The 22,148-nt window shown below is 42.8% G+C and overlaps 1 protein-coding gene across 1 annotated transcript in view; it reads left to right on the top strand.

The window, feature by feature from the left end:
* Positions 1–21,692, top strand: part of LOC146354162 (myosin-3) — a 34,122-nt gene extending 12,430 nt beyond the window's left edge. Inside the window, exons 19-40 of the mRNA XM_084838294.1 lie at positions 2–125; positions 208–344; positions 1,125–1,380; positions 4,835–5,077; positions 5,436–5,612; positions 6,135–6,280; positions 6,370–6,460; positions 7,444–7,833; positions 7,969–8,095; positions 9,569–9,687; positions 10,592–10,788; positions 12,912–13,095; positions 14,100–14,265; positions 15,410–15,534; positions 15,973–16,281; positions 16,370–16,573; positions 17,281–17,406; positions 18,889–19,059; positions 19,162–19,266; positions 19,354–19,449; positions 19,582–19,719; positions 21,354–21,692. Coding sequence (XP_084694420.1) covers positions 2–125; positions 208–344; positions 1,125–1,380; positions 4,835–5,077; positions 5,436–5,612; positions 6,135–6,280; positions 6,370–6,460; positions 7,444–7,833; positions 7,969–8,095; positions 9,569–9,687; positions 10,592–10,788; positions 12,912–13,095; positions 14,100–14,265; positions 15,410–15,534; positions 15,973–16,281; positions 16,370–16,573; positions 17,281–17,406; positions 18,889–19,059; positions 19,162–19,266; positions 19,354–19,449; positions 19,582–19,719; positions 21,354–21,377 — 3,655 coding nt within the window. The 3' untranslated portion in view covers positions 21,378–21,692. The remainder of the gene's footprint in view (position 1; positions 126–207; positions 345–1,124; positions 1,381–4,834; positions 5,078–5,435; positions 5,613–6,134; positions 6,281–6,369; positions 6,461–7,443; positions 7,834–7,968; positions 8,096–9,568; positions 9,688–10,591; positions 10,789–12,911; positions 13,096–14,099; positions 14,266–15,409; positions 15,535–15,972; positions 16,282–16,369; positions 16,574–17,280; positions 17,407–18,888; positions 19,060–19,161; positions 19,267–19,353; positions 19,450–19,581; positions 19,720–21,353) is intronic.
* Positions 21,693–22,148: the final 456 nt, after the last annotated feature.

Here is a 22,148-nt window from a genome sequence, read left to right as displayed (position 1 = left end):
GATACCGCGTTCTGAATGCCAGTGCTATCCCAGAAGGCCAGTTTATGGACAGCAGAAAAGCCTGTGAGAAATTGTTGGGATCCATTGATATTGATCACACTCAGTACAAATTTGGGCACACCAAAGTAAGCACTTCTCCATGCTAAGAACTTGGGTGCAAGCTTTAAACATGCAAGGCACCAACTCTACTTTGCATTGTCTTTTCAGGTGTTCTTCAAGGCTGGTTTGCTGGGCCTTTTGGAAGAGATGAGAGATGATCGTCTAGCATTGCTTATTACTCGCACACAGGCTGTGTGCAGGGGGTTCCTAATGAGAGTGGAATACCAAAAAATGGTGGCGAGAAGGTAGAATGGTTTTCTCTTCCATAGCACTTGTCAGTTTACATTGGGGTTCCTGGACTTATTAGATGCACTGCCTTCTCTCTTGCCATGCTTTCCCAAAAGCAGTAGGGGAAACATCATGTGAGAAGACATCTGCTCATGCAGTTGGACTTCCCCTTCCTGTCCTCCCCCTTGAACCCTCTGTGTGCCCCCTAAATCTGGTCCAGAGGGTCCCCCAAACCTCCAGAGCAGAGGTTTGGGGGCATGTGGGTGTTGCAGGAGAGAGGAGGAATCACCAGCGGTATCCGTTCTCCTGGTGGACTGACACCATTGGATACAAGCCATAGCCTATGAACAAAATATTGAATAGGAGTGATTGAACTGCCTCTTGAAACGTCCACTGCTCTCTTTTTCTCTGCGTTGCAGTGATGTGCACTCCTATCATGTCCCTTTAAACCAAAGCTCCTAATGCCCTTGAAGCAGGCCTTTCCACCATTTGTAGAAATGCAGGCAAACTGAAAGGTGCTAAGACTTCTGTTCCAGCGTCTCCTGGAAATCTATAATTGTAGTTGTGTGTGTGTGTGTGTGTGTGTGTACATGCACACATGTGCATGTGCACTATTTTACTCTGTGCTAAGGGAACTGGTTGGTTAAGTGGTTTGATATTCATTTAAAGATTTATAGCTAGACCTCTTGAAATATTGTAGTTGAAGCCTCATTAAGGACTTCCAGAGCTTTGCTTAGGAAACCCTGTTTTCATGTGGTTTCCACAATGACTAACTCTATGGACTGGTTCCATCACAGGGAAGCCATTTTCACCATTCAGCACAGTATTCGCTCATTCATGAATGTCAAACACTGGCCTTGGATGAAGCTGTACTTCAAGATTAAGCCACTATTGAGGAGTGCAGAAGCAGAGAAAGAAATGGCCACAATGAAAGAAGAGTTTCAAAAAACCAAAGAAGAACTTGCCAAATCTGAAGCCAAAAGGAAGGAACTGGAGGAAAAAATGGTATCTCTGTTGCAAGAGAAAAATGACCTGCAGCTTCAAGTACAATCTGTAAGTAATTCACAAATATCCTCCCATGGTCAACGTTAGGAAACCTGGTGCCCTAAACAAATTAATAAAATAATATACTTATTTTTATTTTATATTATATATAGCTTTCTATCCCATCCTTCTAGCTACCATACATCACTCAAAGCAGCTTACAACAATTTAAAACTATAATACAATATTAAAAATACACTGAATACAATTTTTTTTAAAAAAATATACAAACAGAGCAAGAATACAATCCAGAATTAGAGCTCCATCAGCTTGGCGGGGGGGGGGGGGTCCACCCTGGCGGCTACATTCATGGCTGCAGAAAGGTCTGCAGCTGGAAGTCTACTGCTAGCTGTGTTCCTGCTGGTTGTAGCCAGAAATAGGCCACAAAATGGGCCTTTCTAGAGACAGAGCAGGGGCAGATTTGGATCTGCTGGATCCAAAGCCCCTCAGGTCTTATGTTCTGGCAGGACTCCAGATGTTGCAGTGGCTCTGTGGAGGATCTCTCCTCTAGGATACATGAGGATTGCTCTGTGAAATATGAAGCCAGAGACTACATATAAAACAAAAGGACTGCTGGAATAAAAATCCACCAGCTAGCAAAAGTCAGTCAGAGAGGGAACCACCTGCACTTCAGAGAGGGAACCACCTGCACTTCATGGGGCAAGGTGTGCTGCAATATTGGTAAAGCCACTGAGAAAGCCCTGTCTCTCATCACCATTAATCATGCTCCATCCTAGGCGAGACACAGAGAAGGGCTTCTCCTTCTGAATTTCAGGAGTGGACAGGTTGGTACAGGGGGAGGCAAACCCTCATGTATGCTGGACCCAAGCCATTTAGGGCTTTAAAGGAATTCACCAACTGTCTGAATTGTGCTCAGAAGCAAATTGACAACCAGTGCAGGTGGTGCAGGATAGATGTAACATGGTCCCATGGGTGTGCACCCACTATCATCCTTGTTGCTGCATTCGAGACCATCTGCAGCTTCCAAAGACTCTTCAAAGGTAGCACCATGTAGAGCATATTGTAGTAATCCAATCCTGATGTGTCATTCCTAGGGATACTTGAGGAATTCATTTGACCCACATTTTTAAGGAATCTGAGCTGATTTGCAATTCCCAGACTAATACACGAATCAGAATGCAGTTATTCTTCAGTTTTCACAGTTCTCCAAATTTTGCTGTACAGTTCTTGGCTCAAAAAATTACCTAAATGCATATTAAAAATCTGTATTTTAGGATAAAATGAATACAAACACATGTGTTTTAGGTTTAAATGCATATAAAAATGCACATTTTATGAAAATATATGCTCATATTTAAATGCACATTTTTGTGTGGGTTTTAGAAAAAGAATTGCAGATTGATGCAGAAACAGGACTGAACTGATATTAAAGAAAACATGTGAAACAGGCATGGACTGGGAATAGAATGATCCATCCATGTAACTAAAGCATGTGTTATCGTAGCCACATCTTTCTTCCTCAGGAACAGGTCCCACTGGCACACCATCTTAAGCTTAGCAAAGGCACTCTTGGCCACCATTGCCACCTGGTCATCCAGATGCAAAGCACAACCCAGGAACACCCGTAAACTGTGAACATGATTTTTCAAGGGGAATAGAACCCCATCCCAAACAGGATGGATCCCATTTCCACGGATTCTCTCCTGACCAGGAGCACATCAGCGTTGTATGGATTAAGCTTCAGTTTGCTGGCTCTGTTCCAGCCCATTACTGCCTCCAGGCACTGATTTAGAACCCTCAAAGCTCCCTTGGCATTAGATGAAAAAGCAAAATACTGCTGTGTGCCATCCACATGATGGTGACAATGCACTCCAAAGCCTTGGACAACCTCTTCCAGCAGTTCCATGTAGATGTTAAATAACACGAGGGATAAAATCAATCCCTGGTGGACATACACTAATGGCCAAGGCATCAAAGAGAAGTTCCCCCAATATCATCTTCTGAAACCAACCCCCAAGAAAGTACTAGAAATCAAAGAATGTTGCCCCCCAAGCCTATCCCTGCTAGTGGCCCAGAAGGATACCGTGGTTAATGGCATAGAATAGTGATGAGAAGTCCAGCAGATCCATGATGTACTCCTCCAGTATAAATAATTTACCAAGGCAACCAAAGCAGTTTCGGTTCTAAAACCAGGCCTGAAGCTAGATAGAAATGTGTCTAGATAATACATTTCATCCAAGAATCCCTGTAGCTGAGATGCCACTATGCGCTCAAGCATCATGCCCCAAAATGCCAAATTGAGAGACTGAATTGAAAATTACCCAAGATGGTGTGATCCATAGAACGTTTTTTTAAAATAAAGTTCTTACTACAGCCATATTAAGGCTGGATGGAACTATACCCTCCTCTAAGGAGGCATTCTCCTTACCCACTCAACCAAGCCTCTTCTGGCTGCCTTAATCAGCCAAGAAGGGCAAGGATTAAGCACACAAGTGGTTGATGGCAGACTACCAAGGATCTTATCTCCATGCTCTACAAAATGAAATCTATTTAAAACAACTGCATAAGCAGATACCAAAGATACATCATTAGGAACTGCTACAACTATGGTATCTAAGTTGTATTGTTGTATTGTGGTTTTAATGTTCTATATATTTTAAATTGTTTTATTGTGTGTTGTTTGGTTTTAGTTTTTGTGAACCGCCCAGAGAGCTTCGGCTATTGGGCGGTATAGAAATAAATAAATAAATAAATAAATAAAAATAAGTTGGAGTGAATGCAAGTGACTTTATAAACGAAGTGTCTTGCAAAATTATCATAGTGGGCAAATAAATCCTCCTCCTCGGTTTTAACTGGTTCCTGGTTAAAATCTTACCACTTGAATAACTCTGCAGGATGACTCTGTGTGGATGCACTGGTCAGGGGAAAGTATAGTTTCTTTTCTGCCATCATTACCAAGGCTGGCCCAGGATATTTTGCTGCCTGAAGCAAAAGACAAGATGATGCCCCCCTCCCCGTTCCATGTACAGAAGCCTACTGGACTGGACTCGTAGTTGAATCTTACTTCAACACTAGCAATCAATAGCATCCTTCATCACACCAGAGAGCGGCAAGCCTGCTTAGGGGGCACGGGGCACACTGAGTAGCATTCACAACTCTGTCCTCTAAAACCTCACTGCTATTCTCCACCCCTCTGCTGCAAGTGGTTCACCCTACCTAATGGTAGGGCTGGCCCTGATCACCACAGTATAGGCCTTAGTATAGGCCCTGTGTTTGGTCAGAGTCATTCCAGGTTTTCCTCCACAGTTACTCTTGTCATCAGCACAACTCTAAGCATCTTGTTTACACAGAACTGGTTTGGATCCTGGCCATAAAGTTAAAATTGAGAAAATTTGAAGCTGTTAGTTCACTTTAAAGGGGGAGCATTCCAGAAAGTAGCCTGCTGTTACATTGCCTGTTGGAGGTGAAGAATAATGAATAACATTCTCTTTTCTCTAATTAGGAAAGTGAAAGTTTGGCAGATGCTGAGGAAAGATGCGACCAGCTGATCAAAACCAAAATCCAGCTGGAGGCTAAAATCAAGGAGCTGACTGAACGAGCAGAGGATGAAGAGGAGCTGAACGCAGAGCTGACGGCCAAGAAAAGGAAACTGGAGGATGAGTGTTCTGAGCTGAAGAAAGATATTGATGACCTTGAGCTAACATTGGCCAAGGTTGAAAAAGAAAAGCATGCCACAGAAAACAAGGTAATCTCTTTTATGTTGCTTTTTAAAAGGTCATTTCACTTTTATATGTTTTTCTGCCTGACAAGCGTGGGAAATAACATGCCGAGGTATGCAGCTGCAATAGAAATCCAATTTTTAAAACATTGCCATAAAACTTTTCATTTTCATGTTACAAATTGTCACTTTTTAATATAAATAGTTTCCTGTTTTGTGCCTTCATCTATGCAGGTAATGACAGTAAGTTAAGGACAAATTTAAAGAGTGAGCATATCTCATTGGAGCATGTAATGATCCTAGTTTAGTCATTTCTGTCCTATGACTGTTGTCAATATTTCAAATGGTCCCAGTGCCATCAACATTGTTATGCTGTATTCCATAGGTTAAGAATCTAACAGAAGAAATGGCAGTTTTGGATGAAACAATTGCAAAATTAACTAAGGAGAAGAAAGCTCTCCAAGAGGCCCATCAACAAGCTCTTGATGACTTACAAGCTGAGGAAGACAAAGTCAACACTCTCACTAAAGCCAAAACCAAGCTGGAACAGCAAGTTGATGATGTGAGAAAGCTAATCCCAGTCACTAGTGAACTTTCAGTGAAACCTCTCCAAGTTAATGAAACGTGTGTTTGAGCCTGTACCTGTGGCCAAGGGAAACTCACAGATAATTAAGACAGAGGGCTTTCCTGGCTTTCTTGCCTTTGGCCCAGGAATAAACATGTGGGGGAGGAAAAGAGAGCACCAAAGCATACTTTCAAGATCCTTGAGTTGGGAGGAGATCCTATGGAAGCAAATTGTCTGCCGAACCATAGTGGATGAGGAACACTACCCCGTTTCCACTGACTGTATTGGTTTGGGAATGGGGGAGGAGGATTCTTATAGCTTTTTGCCTCCCAGTCCAACTGGGAATACACACTGGAGGGAGTGATGGAAAAACACATATCTCTGCTGACAAATGCTCATTACTTGTGGGATGGCTTACTTCACATTTTGTGAATATTGAGTTTAACCCAAGGAACAAATATCATTTGCCCTTGAAATCCATCTCCAAGACTCACCATTAACATTAAGCTTGTGTTGCAGCTGGAAGGCTCCTTGGAACAGGAAAAGAAAATCCGCATGGATCTTGAAAGAGCCAAGAGAAAGTTAGAAGGGGACTTGAAACTTGCCCAGGAATCGCTCATGGATCTAGAAAATGATAAACAGCAACTAGAAGAAAAGCTGAAGAAGTATGGAATGTGTAAATTGTAGTTGCATATTACTTGTAGTTGCTTTTAAAAACAAAAACAAAATAAACAGCCTTTCTGTTCATTTATAGGAAAGACTTTGAGTACAGCCAACTGCAAAGCAAAATTGAGGATGAGCAAACTTTGGGTATCCAGCTGCAGAAGAAAATCAAAGAACTGCAGGCATGAATTGTTTTCTTCATACTTAGGTTTTCATCCCAGCTCATTTTTACTTGGTAACAATGATGATAAGAATGTTTGCTTATAATTACTTACTGCTTAGGTGTATGAATGGTATAATTATATATGTCTTCCTCGTTGTAAAACTGAAACGTCGCTAAATGAAAACATAAAGTTAATGAAATTTATTTGTTCCACATACGTATTTTTCACTGGGTAAGTAAATCTAGGCAGCTAAGGCCAAAAAAAATTAGGAGTATAGTAGCCCCATTTTCAAATTGTTTATAGTGGTGTAGTGGCAAGAGTGTTGGACTGGGAGCTGGGAGATCCGGGTTCTAGTCCCCACTCGGCCATGGAAGCTCACTGGGTGACTTTGGGCCAGTCACACACTCTCAGCCCAACCCACCTCACGGGGTTGTTGTTGTGAGGATAAAATGGAGAGAAGGAGGATAATGTAAGCCGCCTTGGGTTCCTTGCAAGAGGAAAAAAGGCGGGATATAAATGCAATAAATAAATAAATAAAATAAAAAGTACCATGCAACTAGAATGCTGTTGATCTTTTTTCAAAAATAGTTCTCTGAAACAGCTCTCACAAATCTCTGTGTTTTTCATTTCCTTTCATACCCAGCACAAACTATTTGTCCTTACCGTTAAAACTCTTTTATAAATAAGTCATATTTGGCCTGACTTAACTTGCTGCCCTTATTTTCCATTACAACCCTGCCTTTTCTTTTGCTCCCTTAACTCACTTACCCACAGCTACTCAAAAGTTTCCTGCTCCACCCCTTCCCCCTTGCTTGACCCCCTGTGCCTGTAACTCCCTCCTTGAATATGTACCTGTTGCTACCTCTTTGTTCTTCTTCAAATTCCTCCCCCTTGACTTATGAATCTCTGAGGTGCCATCTTCATTGATGGCCCCGCACTACTAATAATAGTAATAATAAGAAGAAGAACCAGTAACCATAAAATCCCCCTCCCCTGTGTAGGCTCGTATTGAGGAACTCGAAGAGGAGATTGAGTCTGAGAGAGCAACTCGGGCTAAGGCGGAGAAGCAGCGGGCCGATTTGGCACGTGAGCTGGAGGAAATCAGTGAGAGGCTTGAAGAGGCTGGAGGGGCCACCTCTGCCCAGATTGAGATTAATAAGAAGCGGGAGGCAGAATTCCAGAAAATGAGGCGTGATCTGGAGGAGTCTGCCCTGCAGCATGAAGCCACGGTAGCAGCTCTCCGCAAGAAGCATGCAGATAGCACGGCTGAGCTTGGCGAGCAAATTGATAACCTGCAGCGTGTCAAACAAAAGCTGGAGAAAGAAAAGAGCGAGTTTAAAATGGAGATCGATGACCTGGCTAGTAATCTGGAGTCTGTTTCCAAATCTAAGGTATTTGAAAATGAAATAAAGAAGTCCTTCACAGACCCAGATAAAAAAGTGCATTCTCAATCATGCACAGCTATGCAAACTCAAACAGAGGATGCATAATATATCCTTACTATGTCAATTAATTTATAATTACAGGCTAATCTAGAGAAAATGTGCCGTACATTAGAAGACCAGCTCAGTGAACTAAAGGTCAAGTCTGAGGAAAACCAGAGATCAGTGAATGATTTAACCACGCAGAAAGCTCGCCTACAGGCTGAATCGGGTAAGAAAAATAGCAGGGGTGATAAAGGATGCAAATTTGGATATTCCTGTAATCTCTGAGAGCATATTTACCTGCAGCGCATGTTTAGTTTAAGGCCTGAAGCTAACCTCAGAGACACCAATGGAAACACAGAGCAGACCTCCATAAGATGGAAACTGGTTTAAAGTACTTCAGCTGGCTGAGGAGTGAAGTGATAATCTAGTGTTTCAGTGAGGAACTAGATTGTAAAGGTATTCTGGGAGAATCATTGGGACCATCAGTCTAGCTTGTTTTGCTGACATAATAAGGGAATCTAAATGAGTTGTAAATAGAAAACAAAACAGCAGTGCCTATGTTTCTGATTTCACACTTCCGGGGCTTAATTTGTGCCAGGACCCACCAGGACCAACTCCACAGTCTCTATTATGAATACCAGGGCTGAGCCCTGGAAAATGTGGATTGATAATAAGGGACAGAGTTCATCTGGAGGCTGTATGCACATTGCAGAGAAAGAGGGACAAGAGGGAGTGTGAGTGACTTGTACTTCTTCATTTAGCATTTCTGCTGCAACTTGCAAACTGGATGCGTACTTCTCCTCCACAGTGAGATATGTGTGTTGCCTCCACATTTTGATCACATGCATCTCACCATGGGGGAGCTGTGCAAATTTCTCATTTATAAGATACACTGAAGGTGCAAAAAGAAGAGGCATGAGTGGCCTGTGCTTTCTTCCTGTCCATCTTCACTTCTGTGAAACTGCCCTGAGCACATTCAGCATGAATTTCAAACACCACTGACTAGCAAAAGCTACAAAAGCCATGTCTGGGATTAAGGCTTTTATATCAGGGAATGCATTTTTGAGGAAGAGTTGTGCCCTGGTCCTTTTAGGGCAGGGGTGCACAACCCTGAGGGCAGCATGTGATGCTGATTTGGGGTTGGGGGGGGCGGTATGCACACACACACACACACACACGCACACATATACATCCCAGTGCTTTGTATGCAAGGATGACTGGAGTACGGAGTGAACCCCCTCCCCCAGTACTCCTGATACAGAAAGCTAGAGCAGAGCAGAAAAAGTGTTATATATAAGGTTCTGGGTAAGGGAATGTAGAGTACAGGAGGTGGGGAATTCAGCAGTGGTGGTAGGGTCAGGGCACTAGGGGGGCACAATACAGGTCTTGGGGGGTTACGTGTGATCCCCGGGCTACAGGTTGTGCACCCTTGTCCTAGGGTAACAACAGAGTGCAATATGCAGTGCTTTTGGCTGGACCAGAAGATCTGTGAAAGGCAGAGTGTTTGGGGGAACAACTCTCATAGATGTTAGAATAACAGGCTGCTTGTGTTGTAAGTGTGAGATTTGGAATCACACCTAGTATTATAATGAGCATCAGTGATACGAGCTTATATATGCCAAATTCCGTAAGGAGAAAATTAAATTTTTATTTATTTAATTAGATAAATAAATCGCTAGTTTATCTTCCTTGGTCAAAGGTGAACTGGCACGTCAACTTGAGGAGAAGGAGAGCATAATATCTCAGCTTTCCAGAAGTAAGCAAGCATTTACCCAGCAAATTGAAGAACTGAAGAGGCAGCTAGAGGAAGAATCCAAGGTATTCATAAATGCAGAGTGCTGGGGAACATGGATCCTGCAATTTTTAAAAACAGATTTCCCACACTTTTAGCCCTATTTGGCAGAAACATTTGGCAGTATACAGCACAACTGCATCATGATTTGCTGTTAATGGGGGGGAGGGCGACATCGTCGGCAAGATCACATCACTCAAGTGCTGAAGGAGTTGCACTGGTTACCAGTTGTTTTCCGGGCCCAATTCAAGGTGTTGGTATTGACCTTTAAAACCCTATACAGTTCTGGCCCAGCCTATCTTAAGGAGCGCCTCCAGCAGCACCAAACAGGCTGCTTAACAAGATCAGCCTCAGATGGCCTTCTCTCTGTCCCATCAGCCAGGACAGCTAGGCTGGTGAGGACTAGGGAAGGGACCCTTTCTGTGGTGGCTCCCACTCTGTGGAATTCCCTCCCTAGTGACCTCCGCCATGCCCCCTCTTTGATGAGCTTCTGCCGGGCTTTGAAAACCTGGCTGTTCAGGTGGGCATTTGGGGTGGTTTAGGTGTTTTTTTTTTAGAGCAATGTTGTTTTGTTCAGTTGATTATGTTGTAGTTTGTCTTGTTATTCGTACTGTACGCTGCCTAGAGCAGCCGGCTAGCCGGCTAGATGGGCGGCTAATAAATCCAATAAATAAATAAACAAACAAACAAACAAACTGCTCAAATGTTGTGTGAATAAACTAGCCCAGCCTCTGTCATACTGATTTTACTGATTTTAAGGAGGATATTTTTACTCTGATGGCAAGGGGCTTACACAGATTACAAAAAATACCTCAGGTATTGTCTGCTGTTATAGAGCAATCATGAAGATTGCCCCATGGTAACAGGAAGACATATGTTATCAACTGGATTCAGTTACAAATGGATACATGGTGTACTATTAATTCTTAGGCGAAGAATGCTCTGGCTCATGCCTTACAATCTGCCCGTCATGACTGCGACTTACTCCGGGAACAATATGAAGAGGAACAAGAAGCCAAGAGTGAGCTCCAGCGTGCCCTGTCCAAAGCCAACAGTGAAGTGGCTCAGTGGAGAACCAAATATGAGACAGATGCCATTCAACGCACAGAAGAGTTGGAAGAGGCCAAGTAAGTACTGAGGTGGGAAGTGGAAAGCTAACAATCATTTCACACATCACATTTTTTTCGTTTTCAGTTCATTTATTACATTTCTATACCGCCCAATAGCCAAAGCTCTCTGGGCAATTTACAAAGATTAAAACCCTAAAAATACAGTATAATAGCATAATATAAAGCTATTAACATACGAACATGTAAAAACAATTTTTAAACAACCAATGAGAAAAATCCTTGGACCCACTAAAAAGCCTCATCATATGCTGTCAAATGCCTGGGAACAGAGGAAAGTCTTAAACTGCTACCAAAAAGATGACAATATTGGAGCCAGGCAGACCTCACTGGGGAGAGTGTTCCACAATTAGGGGGCCTCTACTGAGAAGGCCCTCTCACTTCTGGCCATGCTCTAAACCTCCCTCGGAGGTGGGCCTCAGCTGATGGTCATAGTGTACGGGTAGGTTCATACTGAGAGAGATGCTCAAAAGCATCTATTAATGTGAGCAACCCAGTGTGAGCCAGTACTCTATTGTTCTAAGGTGCAGCAGCTTTCAGGATACCCAACACATCTTTTGGCATGGTGGAAATCATGAAATTTCTATAATCTATGGATTGCTGGCTCACATGTTATACAGCCCATGTGAAAAGATTTCCCTCTAATGGAAATACAGCTTAATGTATTGAGTGAATTTGTTTGCAGAAATTGAGTATATTGTACTAAAATAGCTAGTGCTTATATTTGTATCTTGAATTCCAGTTATCTCACATTCCCAGCTACCCAGTCAAGAAAGAGATGGTATTTCTGTTATATGAGACCCAGCTGTATATAATCCAAGAAGTTTGACATTAAGAAATAAAGTAGAATTTCAGGGATTAAAATCTGAACCCTGCCCAAAGCAATGAGTGATGTTGCTGAAATTCATAATTCAATGTTTGTAATGCTCGGATGAATTGACAAACTGACAAAACTTTACCTTTAATAAGTAGCTTACGTCAGTGCTCTTTTCTTAGGTCCCAATGCAGATTGGAACCCTAGGATGGGCGTGGGGGGGGGGAGGCTTTGACCCTTCTGTGTGCCCGGTTTGGATCAAGAAGCCTGTACCTGCCCTTTACATTGGGGAAAAAAGCTCCCACTGAAGCAAATGTAGAAGTTTTTCTACAGTTCAGAATGTAAAACAAGAGTCATTGCTACACAATGTAGTTACACTCCCTTTCCCCAAGTATTGGAGCTAGAATGTTAAAAAATCACCCAATAGGTGTGGTTGCACAGCTCTCTCCAAGCTGTATTTAGTATCTATGACTTGAGCAGAAATAGATGTAATTGGTTATAAAGGATATGATAATACAAATCAAGTTAGATCTCTTGGAGGGGAGGATTCCGCTTCCCCCTTTAAAGCATTCTCCAGTGATGCTCATAATTGCTGATCCAACTGAACTGAGATGAGTGGGATTTATTCATCCCTAAAAACAATGGCATTAATAGAAAGGGGGCTGGGCAAACTCACACTAACTAATATAAAATAATGTAAATTATAGCTTTCCTTTCACACCCATGAAAGCCTACTGTTCCTATACTTTTACCATCATATAGATATTTAAAGGGATGGGGCAGAACTGCCCAGAGAGCTTCGGCTATTGGGCGGTATAGAAATGAAATAAATAAATAAATAAATAAATAAAGAAAGAAAGAAAGAAAGAGGGAGTAGGTGGCATTTGGAAACTGTGTACAGCCATGCAGTATGAAGGTGAGGGGGTATGGAGCTAGAAGAGATGCTAGAGCCATATGCTCATTCCTTCGTCCTTTCTTCCAGCCCCTTGTGTTTTCTAACTGCCTCAGAGCAACTAGAGGATCCAGGCTACCATGTATTATCAGTGGCAAGGGAGGACTGGGCTTTTAATTCAAAGATATAAGTCAGGATTACATTTCCAGTTATATTTATTTACAAGCTGTGTAAATAATCCACTGTGGGGGATTTATACATTTGCTGGCAGTGCACCACAACAGCATATGAGATCCTGCTAATCATGCAGTTGTACAAGCATGCCAGTATCTAAGCTACCCCACGCTGCGCAGGGCAAATGGTCAGACAATCTACATACCTAATGGGACATCATTGTTATGTTCTGACTTCCTTAAGGAAAAAGCTCGCTCAGCGGCTTCAAGAAGCTGAAGAGCAAGTTGAAGCTGTGAATTCCAAGTGTGCTTCCCTGGAGAAGACAAAGCAGAGGCTGCAGTGCGAGGTGGAGGACCTGATGGTGGATGTTGAGAGAGCAAATGCAATGGCGGCTGCTCTGGACAAGAAACAAAGGAATTTTGACAAGGTATATTTTGAACAGTTCCTCTCTCTAGTATCAGCCCTTAGCTGAGAAAAACGGTATAACCCAGACACTCCTCATCCCAACCTGGCAGGGGTGGGAGGGATGATGACATTTGACACTCCAAATATGAGCTACCACTTGCTAGGGAACCTGTCTCACTTCCACCTATTAACCTATTTTAGAGCCCATTCTCTGGCATCAGCAACTTGGCCCAGATTTTCGGAATGGGGCCGCCATACATAGGCAATAGCTACTGGTCACTTTTACAGAGAGGAAACTCCCTCAGATATTTTTTTTTAATGGGTGTGAAATTCTTCAGGCTTCCTGAGTCGGGGCTGATTCATCCCTGCACACATACCACTTGGGGCCTCATCACTCAGTGACCCACAGCTGCATAGGTGAACTGCCTTCATTGAAAAGTAGTGTGTTTGACATGATTTTGGGTGATATGAATACTCTGTTTGAAGTATTTGGTCTGTGATGGCTGTTCCACACATATATTTTAATATCCCACTCTTCTTCCACCACGGAACTCAAGGAGGCATAGAGGGCTCCCACATCTCTATCCAGACATTAACTAGGCCTGAACATGTCTAACTTCATAAGATTGCTGTATCATGAGCCTGCCCTGGGACATGCAAATTACATCTTGATGTTGCTGTGACTGAGGGATATATGCCCTCCGTCTGCTCTGAGAACATGAATGTTCTAGGCCAAGGCGCAATTAGGGGCGAAGAGAAAACTGTCAGAAAATTTCTGGGGGGCAGGGAGTTGTGGCCAGCAGAGTCATTGTGTGTGGGTTTATCAGCCAGGGATGCCTCTTACTTTGGATTATGGTTATGCCCCTGACACAGAAAACCTGGGAAATAAAGAAGCTCCACATGAACTGTCACTCTTTTCTCCCTAATGATATCCAGAATGCTACTGAGAATATGGGGCAAGTTTAGCAAAGAAAAGGCATAGGCAAAATAAATATGTTTACTAACTCAAATGCATTGGATGTTAAGGTTTTGGCAGAATGGAAGGCCAAGTATGAGGAGAGCCAGTCAGAGCTGGAAGGTGCCTTAAAGGAATCTCGCTCCTTGGGTACTGAACTCTTTAAAATGAAGAATGCCTATGAGGAAACATTAGATCAGCTGGAAACAATCAAACGAGAAAACAAGAATTTACAGCGTAAGTGTCCCGCTTGGCCTTCCTTCCCTTCGTTGGTATTTTGACTCTAGCAAGTGCAGACAGTCTTGAGAATAAGGGTTGCTGACCTTTTTCTGTGCCTTTAGCAGTGGTATGACAGGAAGAAATTTCCAATCTCTCTACCAACTGAGTAACTACACACCTTGGTTTTATCTCTGTGCAGGACTGTGGCCAAAATTCAGGATAAGACTAAGGCAGAAGTGCAGGCTGTTAATCAAGTCAAAGTGCCTTTTAGCTTTATGGATCTTAAGATTGTATTAGGTTTCAGAATTCCCAGTTCTCTGCATGTTCTCCATCTCATGCTGTGAGAAGACAAGGCTATCCTGATGCCACAAATGACTCTGTTTTCAGAATGACCATTTCTTTCAGAGAGATTCCTGGCAAGTATCAGCAACAACAACGAGCTGGTTTAATTTCACTCAGTTTTTGCCCACATGAGCAGCTCCAGACTTCCCTGGCAATATGCTCTAATGGACACACATAGGGCTGGCCTTACCATTAGGCAGAATGAGGCAGCTGCCTCAGGCAGCAAATCTTGGGTGTCAAGAAAGGGTAGCAAATTGTTAGTTATTTAAGTTGTTATTATTGTATTCTTACTGCCAGGAACAGGGAGATGTGCTTTTATGCCTCTTGTGCCAAAATAACTTGTCTGGCTTTGGGTATTGTTCTCCTTGACTTGGGTGGGTGAGAGGCACCGTTTGCTGCCCTACCTCAGGCAGCAAAATGTCTTGGGCCAGCCCTGGATATTCATAATGTGTGAACCAGGTGATTGTCATGGTTAGAGCTGACAGAATTTCCTCTGATTGTGAAAAACGGTTCCATGATCATGGGACTTGCTGCTGATTATGTCTGTGCTTGTATGGTTCACACATTCTGTCTGGGGAGGTTTGGTACATGTTGCATGCACACACAAAAGGCGCTTTGTGAACAGGACCAGTGGGGAAAGAGCAGTTATTCCTGAAGCTCATGGAAGAAGGCATCAGTCTTAGCTCTGCTTATGCATGTTATGTGCAGCAGCTCTCTGACTGTGTGCATGTGATGCTAGCCCTGGTAACTCTAGACACATTTCATTCTTCTGATATACATTTTGTCAACCATTTGTACATTTTTTTTTAACCATTTCTAGAGGAAATAGCTGATCTTACAGAACAAATTGCTCAAAATGGCAAATTTATCCATGAACTCGAGAAGGCCAAGAAGCAGGTAGAGGTAGAGAAATCTGACATGCAGATGGCTCTAGAGGAAGCGGAGGTAAGATGACAAGAAAGGATAAGAAATGAAATGCAAATGGTCATTACAAATGGCTTTTCTTTCGGTTTTGGGTGGGGGGCAGCAGTGGAGACACTCATCCATTGAAGCTAATTCTGACAAACAACACACAACCTAAGCTGAGCTTTGTCATCTAACCAATTGCTTGGCACATGGGCAGTATGGTATAGTAGGACCATCACCTTCACTTGAGCTAAGAAGCAATGTGGGTATGGGATTCTCCTACATAATATCATACCTGGTTTTTTGTTTTTTTTTGGAAAGTGATTTTCCATGTTGGTGATAAAGCATTAACAGATATTCATCTAAATAAGTTTTACTACATTGGGGTAAGAGAAGTCAGAGATAACACCTCAAGAAATATAGGTTTCCTCAAACCAAATATCTGAATTTATTTGTTCTCCAACGTTCCTTCAATAGGCAGCTCTTGAACATGAGGAGGCGAAAATCCTTCGCATTCAGCTTGAGTTGACTCAGGTGAAATCTGAGATTGACAGAAAGATTGCTGAGAAAGATGAAGAAATCGATCAGTTGAAGAGGAACCACCAAAGAGTGGTGGAAACAATGCAAAGTGCTTTAGATGCAGAAATACGGAGCAGGAATGAGGCTGTACGGATTAAGAAGAAGATGGAGGGAGATCTCAATGAAATGGAAATCCAGCTGAACCATGCCAACCGTGTTGCAGCTGAGACACAGAAACATCTCAGGAATGTCCAAGGGCAGCTCAAAGTACATACTTATCGATTGATCCTTTATATGAGTGGTAGAAATTATTGCAATCAATTCTACTAAGCACTTTTTCCTTTGTGTTTTTTAGGACACACAGCTACATTTGGATGATGCTCTCCGAGGCCAAGAAGATCTCAAAGAGCAATTGTCTATGATTGAACGCAGAGCTAATCTGATGCAGGCTGAGATTGAAGAGCTCCGGGCAGCTCTGGAACAGACAGAGCGGGGCAGGAAGATAGCTGAACAAGAGCTTCTTGATACCACTGAGCGTGTGCAGCTTCTGCACACACAGGTATGGGCTATGGGTTAGAGCCATCGCTAGAATTGTAGCAGCCATATCGGGGGTCAGACTAAGTAGCCTCATGCAGTCTCATGCTTCATGTTCTTGCTGAGCTCTTTCTCCCTTGAATATATTGTTGTAAGCTGACGAGACACAGGAATTCCTTATCTTGTCAAAGGTCATACAATTGTATATCTTGTTCTCTGCTGTTCTCTTCTGTTCTCTCCTTATCATGGCTACCCTATAACCCAGTTCTTGTATTATAAACAATAGTGCTAAGAGAAGAAATGTTGAGGATTACAACCCCATGCGGGAGGGGGAGGAGGAGCCGTTTCATATGTGTCACAATGTCTATAAAACCAATGTGCTAATGTAAATCGGGGCTTCTGGCTCTTTGGAAACGATTCCAGCCTTAAGCCCGCGCGTTAAATAAAGAATCTCTTTTTCCTTCACTCCGTGGTCTCTCTGACTCTGGGTTCTGCAACAGAATAACGTACTACTTGTCTTGCTGGATTAGTTTAAAGGTCTACCTCATGGCTAGCCAGATGCTCCAGGGAAGCTCACAGGCCCAGCATAGGAGAGATTGCTATCCTGTTGTTTATCCCAGCATATGATAACCAGGGGTATATTGCCTCTGGGTTTGGGAGGAGTAACTCCCTAATAATTATAGGAATTGCAGCAGAACAGACACAAAAGCATATTCACTGTCTTTTCTTTAGAATACTAGCCTTATTAACACGAAGAAGAAGCTGGAAACTGACATTTCTCAACTTCAAAGTGAAGTGGAAGACTCCATTAAAGAGGCCAGAAATGCAGAGGAGAAGGCAAAGAAGGCAATCACAGATGTAAGATCTTCATTTCTTTCCTCTTTTAGCAGTTGCTCCAAAGCTATGCTGTATCATTGAGAGCCTGTACAAATAGATTATTTTGAAGAAATTTACTCCCCTGCAGAAAGAGGCAGAAACTCATCTCGTGCCAAATTGGAAATCATGAAGCTAGCAGGGAACCCAAACTGGGGACCTAACTCACATGTTCATATTTATCTCCTTTGAAAATCAGCATACGTTACCCTAAAAATGGTACTGTTATTGCAGGGAGGCAAAACAGACAATATGAGGACAATTTCTCTGAGGCCTTAGGAGAAAAATTAAAGGGTGGAGATATTTTAACACAAATATTATTAAATACAAAAATGGGCCTGTGCTCAGCTTAACAAGATAGCCTCCTTAAAATCCTGGTTTGTTACCAGCATGTTGTCATTTGCAAACAGTTGGGTGCATCTTTCCCATCACTGAATTGCCATGTGATGTCTACTCAATTTTTGCCTGCAGTGCAACTGTTAAAGCACAGAGCCTGCGGAAGGAAAAATAGAGGTAACCCCCTCCCCATAATATATCACAAAAATGATGGCTCTAAATATGTTTTGTGCAAGGTGCCCTTTAGTCATGACTACAATCACATGGGAGCCATTTTTCCATGACACAATCCCATTCAGCTGGGGGCATGTGTGAATGATGCAACCATGTCTGCTGATTCCATGTGAAAGAGCCATTTGGTCAGCAATTTCCCCATAACCCAACTCACACTATGAAATATGATATTCACACAGTATGGCAAGGATGGGGAACCTCTCGCCTGTGGGACAAATTTGGGCTCCTAGGCCATCCATCTGGTCCATGAGGCTCTGGGCAATGCCCCTTCTGGAAGTCCCTTCCCTCTTGTAAGCCCTACTACCTCAGAAGGGAGAGGAGGTGGGAGAGCCATGGCTTCAGTCAGCTTCACTCCTTCCCTTCCCTGATTAAGGAAGACTCAGAAGGAGTGAATATAGCTTGGGACTCAGCTAGCACCCGGAGCAGCAGCTCCTCTAGGTACTGGCTGAGTCCCTTTGCCCGCTGCTTGTCATTCTGATGGGGATAATGAGCAGTGGGCAAAGCCAGCACATGACTTCACCAGCGATTGGAAGAGTGGGTCTTCTAACTGCCAGCCAAGCCCCTTTCTCCATGCAGAAAGAGGGTCATAGGTGGCAATTCAACCCACGGGGCCAATCCATTTCCCCACTCCTGCAGGACTGTAAGAATCTGCTCTGTGCATTGTTATTAGAAACTCATAAATGCTTCCATGCAATACTTTCTTACAAGCCAGCACCTTGATTGATTGAATGTTAATTAATTTGTTGGGAAGTGTTACTCACTGAGTTGGTTATGACAGGTTCTTTCTGTTTCTAGGGTCACAATTTGACCTCTCAAACTCTGCTGAGCTCCTGTCCTTTGTTATGAGTGCAATGTCTTTGATTCCTGTTGATTTGAGTCTACTCTTTATGTTTCAAGGCGGCCATGATGGCAGAGGAGCTGAAGAAAGAGCAAGATACTAGCGCCCACCTAGAAAGAATGAAAAAGAATCTGGATCAGACAGTGAAGGATCTGCAGCTTCGCCTGGATGAGGCAGAACAGCTTGCCCTGAAAGGGGGGAAGAAGCAGATCCAGAAAATGGAGGCCAGGGTAAACACTGGGATTGAGGGCTGGTAGCACACATCAGAGTTCTCCTTCATTCAGCTCCTCCTATATCAGATTTGCCAAGTCATGTCTCACTTGACCTCCTAGATCCGAGAGCTAGAGTCTGAACTCGAGGGAGAGCAGAAGCGAGCTACAGAAGCCATCAAAGGTATTCGCAAGTATGAACGGCGGGTCAAAGAGCTGACTTTCCAGGTAAGAGGAAAAGCAAGCAGGTTACCTTCCAGCCGTTCTTTCCCTTGACAAACATATATATCAGCTAATATGCTGTCACTTTTCTAGGGTGAAGAGGACAGGAAGAACGTCATTAGGCTACAAGATTTGGTGGATAAGCTTCAGTTAAAGGTCAAATCCTACAAGAGACAATCAGAGGAGGCTGTGAGTTATTTAAACATCCTTTTTTGTCATTTGAAAAAAAATATACAAGGTCCTGATTTTGACATGAGAGCCAGAGTCATAACTTGCTTTTTTGGCCTGAATATTTTTTGTGTGATTCCCTTTTGGCTATAGGATGAACAGGCCAACGTTCACCTCTCCAAATTCAGGAAAGTACAACACGAGCTGGAAGAGGCTGAGGAAAGGGCTGATATTGCTGAGTCTCAGGTCAATAAGCTCCGAGCAAGGAGCAGAGAAATTTCTACCACAAAGGTAAGTGCTTCCTCATGTCAGAGGCCAAACAATTTGTCCCACCTGAAGGATGCAATTGCCTTTACAAATCAATGCTGCAGCAATGAATGGAAAGCAATCTAGGTATTCTGGTGAGGAACCAGGGAGTGTGCACCATCTGAAGTGTTGCACAGAGTGGAAGAAACAACGTGTCACACTAAAAGTTCAGGTTCAAATTCTCTGTGGCTTCAGTATCAGTGAAACCAATGGAATTAGGCTATCTGAGAGAGTGTGGCTCCAGGCTATAGATAAGAGACTACATTCCACCTTACTCAATTATTTTCCACTGACTAAGCAACCACAAGTGAGGGCAAGCCCACTACCATTTGGGATGTTGAAGGTTTATCCAGATGACCAGTTTGAAGTGCTCCCCTGCCACATTTTAGCTTTTTGCAGGATAGCTTTTTTGCAGATAACTCCAGTTCAAAGGCACAAATATAATACCCATTTAAGCCCCATTCACACAAACATGCACAGTGGGGAAATGGGATTATGCCTGTCTGCTCTGCATACACACACAGAGGCCTGGCCCATATTATCCTTATCTCTCATTCAGGATGTAACGTTTGTACAAATGGAGCTTATTCACATTGGACTCTATGTGTTGGCCCCATTTAAATATTACATCCAGCATGTGGAGGTGAGATGGGTCTGGAGGCAAGGCAACATACACCCAGAGGGTAAGGCAGGTGTGTTTCTCACTCCCAAACAATTTCTGCACACATGGATGTTCAAATGCAACTAATGTTTCAAGGCAGAATCTGACATCTGGCTGCCGGTGTTTGTGTATATGTATAAAAATGACATGACAAGTGACTTCCCCACATTTTATATTGATACTATAGCTAGACTCACTGCTGAGGTAAAATCAGTGAATCTCAAAATTGGAAAAAGTCCCATGTCTGCTTTTGGGAGAAGTTGCTTGTCATCCCCTAATACGTTTCAGCTTATATGTAAGATTCTCTCCTTTTACACTTTAAAGGGCGACCATGTTCAGACGATCATATCTCAGCTTAATAAATTTGTCATTTCAGCTTAATAAGCTGAGATATGAATGAGCCTGGTGGTTCCACATGCAGCTGCTTCTCTACTCCCTTTCACTGAACAAGCAAACAAGCTGGGAAGTCTTCAGTTCCCAGTAGTTTCCGATCATGTGTGAACCAGGAGGCTGTGGTTAATAGCCAGGATATGAAACCAACTTTAAACCATGGCTTCATCTCTTGGCTTGTTCCAAAGCCAGTTCAGATGTAATGGGACACTATAGGTAACCAAAGACTTCCTGGGGATAAGTGAAGCAGCTAAAGCTCATTTATATCTCAGCTTAGTAAGTCAAGATATGGCCATTCAAACACAGCAGTGCCATGCCTTTCCTGCAGTGGAGCATGTTTCTACCCAGGCCCTGCATTTAAAAAAAGTGCTGTGGGGAAGGAAACAGCAGCATACCTATCTTCACAGACTCTGAGGCAAGGCTTTCATTGATTATGTAAAGAAGCCTTATGTTAGGTCAGATTCTGTATTTGATTTATAATTATTTGCACAAAGATAGTGGCTGCAGTTGCATGGAGTTCTAATACTTAACAGGAGCCAAGTTTGTTTTTGTTTGGTTTTTTTGGCAGGTGGTAATAGAAAGTGAAGAGTGAATTCACTACAGAACTGAAGCTGGGAATGTATGCAAAATGCATATGTCTCCTTGATATTGTTTGAAAAATGTAGTACTCCCGAAATCTTTCCTCAGTCACCCCAATAGAAAATAAATTGTGCTTTGCTTAAAGACTTGGTGAGTTTTCTTCTTTGTGTTACAGTCTGAAGCACTAATCAAGGTGCAAGTGACTGCAACAATAATCCCTTTCCTGGCGGATATTTGAATGGATAAAGGAATAATGTTTGTGTCAGAAAATAAAATTTAGCTAATGGTATGGAACTTTGAAAAACCAAACAAGTAAACATTTGATCTTACAGAAATGACTGCTAAATGATTCCTCCCACAAAACTTTTTAAAAGGTACCTTATCAGATGCATTTTCTTGCTGAAAGCAATCTGGATACCATTTTAGGCTTATTTGTCTTTAAGAGGGGATGGGAAAAAGAAAGAACAAAAAGAATAATGAAAGATATATTCAGGGAGCCACCCTGTAAAGTAACTGTGAAAGGTAGCCAGTTCTCTCAAAAGTGGCTTCCCATGGAGCATGCTTACCTTGAACAAATCATAATAATTCCATGGAGTGTGACCTCTGGTGGCTCGGGAAGAAACTTGCCAAATGTCAGTGTGTTCACACACAAGGACAGAATGTCAACTAGTTTCAATATAATACGTGCATAGTTATTAAAAAGGAACGGTGGGGGCCGGGGGGCCGGGAAGCACGAAATGCAGAATTATGCCAGTGCTACATCTTCCAACGGGAGACTAGTTTC

This window comes from Heloderma suspectum, chromosome 2 (assembly GCF_057233095.1).
Source record: "Heloderma suspectum isolate Gila_16-S chromosome 2, 16-S_ref, whole genome shotgun sequence".
Taxonomy (NCBI): Eukaryota; Metazoa; Chordata; class Lepidosauria; order Squamata; family Helodermatidae; genus Heloderma; species Heloderma suspectum.
This window is presented reverse-complemented; position numbering and strand designations above follow the sequence as displayed.